General features: G+C 39.6%; 1 protein-coding gene across 4 annotated transcripts in view; it reads right to left on the bottom strand.

The window, feature by feature from the left end:
* ACSS3 (acyl-CoA synthetase short chain family member 3) overlaps positions 1–8,140 on the bottom strand; it is a 52,714-nt gene continuing 44,574 nt past the window's right edge. For 3 of the 4 annotated variants that reach the window (XM_058189557.1, XM_058189556.1, XM_058189559.1), the window contains 3 exons: positions 2,751–2,850; positions 2,407–2,582; positions 1–308 (listed from right to left, as the gene is read on the bottom strand). In XM_058189557.1, the coding sequence (XP_058045540.1) occupies positions 240–308; positions 2,407–2,582; positions 2,751–2,850 (345 nt within the window). In that variant the 3' untranslated portion in view covers positions 1–239. The remainder of the gene's footprint in view (positions 309–2,406; positions 2,583–2,750; positions 2,851–8,140) is intronic. The other variant, XM_058189558.1, reaches the window with a different exon arrangement.

Genomic DNA, 8,140 nt, shown 5'->3' with positions numbered 1-8,140 from the left:
TTTTAATAATGTGTATTACAAATATCTGCTCATACAATTCTAATTACCATAAAAAAATTAAATCATCTAAGTAGCTCACTGTAAAATTTACACTGCCAACTGAATATTATTTGTTTCTGTGATCTAAGAGTCAATAACACATTTATAGAAATAAAATAAACATTTTAACTTGTATTTCTGGTATAACAAAATACAGTAAGTAATGCAGGTCTTTCTCACATTTTAGTGGTGGTTAAATCTTATTTTAATTCTTTTAACATTTCTTCTACATGTTTAAATGCAGCGGGATCCTCAATAGTTGGGGTTATCTGAAAAAAAAATAAAGAACTCAAGACTGTTAATATGGCAAATTAAAATTAATGTTTTCATTTTTGTGTAAATCATATATGTCAGTATTTGCCCATGAAAATACAATGCATCATAGTGTAACAATTAAAGATACTTCAGATGAGCCAAGTTATAGAATGTGTCCAAAATAAGGACCCATGACTTCTAAGGGAATGAAATTTGGGAAAGTTGTGCAGTTTCTGTTATACAGTCACATGATCTTCATTTACAATGTTCCGTGACAGTTTCCCAGACCGTCTTGCAATCCCTTGTTCTTTCCCCCATCCAGCAGGAGCCACTTACCTGGCTGTTGCTAAGGGAAAGAAAGGGGAAAGGAACAGGAAGGAAGGAATCCCCATGCAACCTTCCCAGTCCATGCAGCTCCTCTTGCACACCTGCATAGACTTTTCCGAACCTTCCCGGGCACTTTCCTTGATAACATGCAGTGCCTCCTGTGCACTCCCATGTCCCCTTCCCAATAGACAATGCCCCTTCACACAACTTTCCTGACCTGTGTTGCACCTCTTGTGTATTTCCAGGCACCCTTCCCAACCTCACAATGCTGTGCCCCACAGGCACAGTATTTCTCAACTCCCATGCATTCTTCTTGCCCCATGCTGCCCCACCACCTGCCCAAGCCAACCCACACAGCACCTTTCACATAACTCCAGGCACCTTTTCCAATTTATACCACTGACCTGCAATGCCTTCCCTAACCCAAATGGCTTTTTTTGCACATGCTCACACAGCCCTCCCAACCCATTAGACATCTCTCATGCCACATTCACATACTATTTCTGACTTGCAGTCCTGGCTCCCTCCCTCTTTCTTATATGTTGATAAGGAATGAGAAGTCCAACTCTAGCAGCCTGCTTTGCAGGGCACTACAGGGCTTGTTTTTTTCTCCATCCTTTTTAAAATCTACATAAAATTGCTGGGCACAATCATCTGTCACTATGGGATGAAGTATCACCAGTATGCTGATGATTTCAGTTATACAGCTCCATCCTGGGTAAAGTAGGTGATGCTGTGGATGTCCTTTCACAGTGCCTAGAGTCTGCAGGGACCTAGAGAGCAGGACAACAGTCTTCAACTGAACCCTAGTAAGATACAGTGACAGTGGGAAGGGAGCCCCTCTGCATCCAGGAGTTTTTCATCTTTGGACTTGGATGGGGTTGCACTAACCCAGACAGACCTGATGTGTAGTCTGGAGGTCTTCCAAGACTCACGACTCCTGATCAAAGAGCAGGTAGCAATTGTGCCTAGGAGGGCCTTTGCACAAATTTGTGTTGTGCGCCAGTTATGCCTTTTCCAGGATAGGGAACTCTCTGCTCAGTCACTCATCTGGACTATTGCAATGCACTCTACATAGGACTACCCTTGAAAAGTATCCAGAAGCTTCAGCTGTTACAAAAGGCAGGCAATTCTGGGCACCCAAAGAATGGTGCAGTAACATTTCTGCTGAGCAAACTGCATTGGGTGCCTATCTGCTTCCAGGCCCAATTCAAGGTGTTAATTATAAACTTTAAAGTCCTACATGGCAAGGGGTCAGGTTAACTATGGAACTTTATCCCATTACATCAGTCAGTCCCACAGGGAAGGTTCGTTGCAGATTCCATCAGTTGAGGAATTCCAACTGGTGGGGTCCAGGAAGAGAGCCTTCTCTGTCACTGTCCCACTCTATGTAAGACTCTCCACCTGGGGATGAAGTGGGCCCCTATTTTCTTGGCTTTCTGTAAAGGCATAAAAACATGGCTTGGGGTGCACAGTTGAACATGCAGCCCTGGGGCTGGTTGGTGTCCTGAAAGCCGCCCTCCTCTTTTTTTAATCAATTTTTAACATTCCTTGTCTTTTTTAATCAATTTTTACATATTGTTCTTTCTGCTTTTAATATCTAATTGTACACTGCCCAGAGTCTCTGTGAGGAACATGACAAATAAATAAGTTGCTCCCTCTCTCACTGAATTTTTGCCCATCATTCTGTTTCTCTATTTGGGTTAGGAAATATCTCTGAAACAATGACATGTCAAGTCACAGGTTGTCTAGTGCCTTATTATATACTCTATTACTAGCAGTTACCTTGTATGGTTTCCCATTCACAAGAGAAGCAAGAGCTGATCGTGGTATCTTGCCAGAACGGGTTTTTGGTATTTGTTTCACAAATACTACTTTCCGAAATGCTGCCACAGGACCAATATCTTCTCTAACTCGTGCAACAATTTCTTCTAAAAGTTGTTCCTCTTCAATATCAATCCCTAATAGCACATAATAGCATAAGTGTCACAAGTGGCTTTATTGCTTTGTATGGGTATAATTTTGTTTATCACCAGCTATCACAGCCAAAGCAAGACAACAATCTCAAACCAATCATTCACTTCAAAACTCCAAAGATAGATTTAGCTTTGTAAATGAACAGTTCTCACCATTTCTCAGGACACACAATGCTAGGGGAACATGGCCCTTTAGTCGATCCTCTTGCCCAACAACTGCACAGTCTGCCACAGCCATATGGGAGAGAACAGCCTGAAGAGGGAACAGAATAAAAATACTATATTAGAAAAATATAAGACTGCATGTCTATTACTTATCTGACAAAGTACAGTATGTCCAGCAACAGCAGCCTATGGAGAATAAGATGGAGCTTTCCATTAATAGGAGGCATGTGACCAGCAAGCATTCTTCTTGGCCAGATGCAACTGACCATCTTTGTCATCTCCTCCTTTGCATACAAACCCCTAAAAAACTATTCTATACAGTTTTGAGATCTATCAGGAACATGCAGGAAGTAGCCTAGGATGAGGCACAAGGATTAGGCCATAAATGAATGTTCTTTTTACTACCAGTGGGAGTATTTTGAGGAGAAATTTGCTCAGGAATTCATTTAAAACAGAACAAACATTCAAGGTCCAACTCGGAGAATATGAACATCTAGATGTCATGTCATTCATTAATCTGTAGCAATAGAAACTAATTTGCATATTATATGGTGGCTCTTTCAAACATTAATGGGAACTTTTTAATCGAGCCTGAAAAGCTCTCTGCTTCCCAGCTATGCTTGACTGAGATTAGGAGTTAATATGTGCTAAACCATATGTGATTATAAATGAATTTGTGGTAAGGTAATTTATGTGGTGGTTGGGTCTGATGTGTAGAAAAAGGAGTGTGCAGGAGTCACAACGTATGAGTAGACTGTTCATTTCCACTTGGACCTCAACACTAAATTAAAATTAAATGATTAAAAGTCCTAAATTTGAGATTAGCATGGAAAAAATAAATAATAGTTATAAAATATAACTTTTCATTAAACAGCAAAGAATAAATTTCTAAGCATTTGTGTGGGGAAGAAGCCTGTCTAATTTCAGTGAAATAGGCACATGGCTTTGAGTTAGATCACACTCCAAACTTCACAAGTATATTTCAGTTTGAAGCTTTGATCAAATCACTCTAACAAATCAGATTCACAAATTAAAACTGAGACTTGCTGTAATCCATTCAAAATGCATAGATGAAAGCGCTGTGTAGCCTTGTACATGTAGTCCTCCACTTGCGAACACAATTGAGCCCAAAATTTCAGTTGTTCTGGCAACTGTTGTGAGTTTTGCTCCATTTTAGGAAATATTTTGCACAGTTTTTAAGTGAATCGTGTCATCATTAAGTGAATCTGGCTTTTCCCCATTGACTGCTTGTTAGAAGCCAGCTGGGAAGGTTACAAACGGTGCTCACATGACCCTAGGACAGGAAACTGTCATAAATACATCCCAGTTTCCAAGTGCTCAAATTTTAATCATGTGACCATAGGAATGTTGCAATAGTTGTATGAAAACTGGTCATAAATCACTTTTTTCAGTATTGTTTAAGTTCAAATGCTACACTGAATGAATGGTTGTAAATTTCTTTATTTTTGTTTTTTTCAAACAGCTCATCCAATGTACAATTATATACAATTAGTCGGGCTTGCCCAGTCACCACCCCTCTTTTTAACACTCTTCCCTCTTCTATCTTCTTCTACTTTCCAGACCTTCCTCTCCTTCTCTTATCTACATCCTCTCCTCCCTCCACCCTACATCTTCCTTCTCCCTCTTCTACCCCTCTTCCTTCCTCTTCTCCTCTTTCCTACCTCCTACTCTCTCCTCTTTTCTCCCTCCCCACCGTTCTAAAATGGTAACTGGGCAGACCCGACCCTACATTAATTATATTTATATATCTTCAATAATCCCTGTACATTTACCCCCCACCCCCCACCCCGACTTCCCAGAACAAAATGCAGGGTATCAAAACTAACAATCATAATCCAAAATAATTCCTAAATTATAATCTCTAGTCACTCCACACTTAATCACACTCTCAATTCCTCTCCTTCAGAAATATATCTAATACAAAATATTTCCTAAATTTACTCATATGCTATTCGATATTTTTTATCTGATACTTATTTTGAATATAATCAATCCACATTTTCCATTCTAAAATATATTTTTCTTGTGTATAGTCTTTCAAGTAAGCAGAAATTTTGCCATTTCTGCCAAATTTGATACTTTGAGTGTCCATTCTTCAATTGTAGGTAATTCTTCTTTCTTCCAATATTGAGCAATCAAAAGCCTTGCGGCTGTTATTAAGTTCAAAATCAATTTAGTCTCTATAGCTGTACAATCCATAATTATTCCTAGTAGAAAGAACTGCGGAGTAAACTTAATCTTCTTTTTCAAAATATTCTGCATGATCCACCATACTTTAATCCAAAATGCTTTAACTTTTTTACAAGTCTACCATATATGGTAATAAGTGGCATCTTCACAATCGCATCTCCAACATTTAGCCTGTACATTAGGATACATACATGACAACTTTTTGGGGTCTAAATGCCATCTATAAAACATCTTATAAAAATTTTCTCTCATATTTTGCGCTTGTGTAAATTTAACATTCCTCACCCAAATTCTTTCCCAAGTTTCCAACATTATTGATTGCTGAAAATTTTGTGCCCACTTAATCATACAATCCTTCACCAATTCCGTCTCTGAGTCTATTTCTACTAATACATTATACAACCTCTTAATATGCTGTTGGCCTTGATCTCTCATTTTCTTTATTCTCTTTCAAGCCATGGATTCTTAAAGCAAATTCCATATTTCTATATTGTATCAAAACTATTTCATCATCTGTTTTTTCCATTTTACTTTGAAATTCATCCATTTTATTTTCTAATTTTGAGTTAAGTTGCTTGATTTCTTCAACTTCCTCTTCTAATAAAATCACATTTGTTGCCAAACTTTGTACTGCAATTACAAATCCTTCTTTAACTTCTTTATTTCCCACTTGAATTTCTAATATCTGCTCTTTCATTTCAGACATCTCATCAGTTATTACTTTAAATTTTTCTTGTATAAAGTCCTTTAAGTTCTCTTGTAACACCTCTAAATTCAATGTTCTAGTCTCTGCTGTATGAGCTGGAGAGGCACCAGCTGATGAAATTCCAGAGCCCTTTGTTACAGTAGACTTTAATTGTTTGGCTGCCATCTTCTATAAAATTATTTATTTATTTATTTATTTCCAACTTAATATTCACTTTAAATCTTCTTAACCTCTGAGAAACACAGTCTTTTAAAGCAATATTTAAAAATCTCCCCTAGATTCTATCAGCAGGCAGCAAAGAGTTAAAGTAGCAAATAACATGCAATTTACCAGCGGCAGACGGCAAGCAATAAAAGTATCACTTTCGCTTTCCACTCGTTAGCTTGTTAACAATTCGCCTCCATTTTCTTGCTATTTTCAAGCTTGTTACAAAGTAACGGGGAATTGGCTTGGCTACTTGGGCGCAACTTGGGCGTTCTTCTGGATGGACGGCTGTCGTTTGAAGATCAGTTGGCGGCCGTCTCTAGGAGAGCCTTTTACCAGGTTCGCCTGGTGCGCCAGTTGCGCCCCTTTCTTGACCGGGATGCCTTATGCACAGTCACTCATGCTCTCATCACTTCTCGTCTGGATTATTGCAATGCTCTCTACATGGGGCTACCCCTGAAGCGCACTTGGAGGCTCTAGTTAGTCCAGAATGCAGCTACGCGGGTGATTGAGGGAGCCACACGTTGCTCCCGGGTAACACCGCTCCTGCGCAGTCTGCACTGGCTACCTGTGGTCTTTCGGGTGCGCTTCAAGGTGTTGGTTACCACCTTTAAAGCGCTCCATGGCTTAGGGCCCGGGTACTTACGGGACCGCCTGCTGTTACCATATGCCTCCCACCGACCCGTACGCTCACAGAGAGGGTCTTCTCAGGGTGCCGTCCGCCAAACAATGTCGGCTGGCGGCCCCCAGGGGAAGGGCCTTCTCTGTTGGAGCACCCACCCTCTGGAACGAACTTCCCCCCGGTTTACGCCAATAACCTGACCTTCGGACCTTTCGCCGTGAATTGAAAACATACTTGTTCATCCAAGCGGGACTGGCTTGATTTTTAAATTTTTAAATTTCTGGTTTTTAATAATTTTAGATTGGGGTATTTTAGTATAGGTCAATTTGACGGTTTTAATTTTCGGCCATTTTTGAATATGTATTTTAATTGTTATTTTAACTTTGTATATTATTGTTTTACTTTGGCTGTACACCGCCCTGAGTCCTTTGGGAGAAGGGCGGTATAAAAATCTAAATAAACTAAACTAAACTAAACAAACTACTTGCATAAAGTTCTCCCACTTTCGTTCTGTCCGGTATAATCCTTTATTGTCCAAAATAAATCTCGGCGTTTGGTCATGGTGATTGGTTCTGCCAAAGGATCTGGAGCACTTCGGGTTGCTGGAGGGAACTTAACCCTTCAAACCCCTTTTTTCTCAGGGGCTTTAGGGAAGTTCTACCTCTACCCTGCAGCTCACCTCCTCTTCTTCTCCAGAAGAGGGGTTTTTTCGAACCGCTGGATGGCAGATTTAAGCTGTCCTAGTGATTCCACATAATCCAGAGGTTGGTGATCGTAAAGATCACCGCCATCACCTACGGTGCCAAACAGGAAGTCCGAATGGTTGTAAATTAAGGACTATCTGTAAAACATTTCATAAACCATATATGATCTACTGCCTCTGGAGTTGCTCTAGAAAATATATGATACATTATCATTTCTACAGAAAGACTGAGTTATATAACCAATCTGTTTTCTCATTTGGTTAAATTCTCTGATAGAGCTCCTTTGGGTAGCAAAACCTTAGTTTGAGTTGCTTTGATTTGCCCAATTCTCAGCTTTTATAATGTGCTAAACTTTCATTTAGTTCTTTCTCATGTTAATGGAATGATAAGACTTCTGTGCCCTGTCCTGCCGATACAACTTGCAATGAAAGTGGCAACGAAGTCCTGCTCAAGAAATGCCAAACTTTGCTAATGTGCCCTATTCGATTTACCCATAATGCTAAGGAGATATTTTCCAGGACAAGCAAAATTGCCAACCAGTTTTGGCTTTCGTTCTGGCCCTTAGAAAGCCAAGTGGTCAGAGGCAACAAAACTACCTGGTGCAAAAGGTCAAGTCACTGAGTTTTGGGGGGCTATCACATTTGGCATGAGTTCATTTTAAAATAGTTTTAAACCTTAAATGTTTTTAAAAATATTTTAATTTGAACGCGAACAATTTCTAAATTAATTCACTGAGTCTCTATAGGCGCTGGTCAATTATGGCTATTGTATAGGCCTTTCCTCATGTTTACTGGTTCATTTTTAAAAAGATGTGGAGAAATATTTCAAACAATGAGAACCAGTAAACCTTGGCACATTCATATCCTTCACAGAGGTTAGATTTGCTATTCTTATCCATTACTGCCTGCCTCTAAGTGGAGTGCTGCAGGAA

Source organism: Ahaetulla prasina, chromosome 7 (genome assembly GCF_028640845.1).
Source record: "Ahaetulla prasina isolate Xishuangbanna chromosome 7, ASM2864084v1, whole genome shotgun sequence".
Lineage (NCBI taxonomy): Eukaryota > Metazoa > Chordata > Lepidosauria > Squamata > Colubridae > Ahaetulla > Ahaetulla prasina.
Note: the sequence above shows the minus strand (reverse complement) of the source record. Positions and strands in the feature narration are given on the sequence as shown.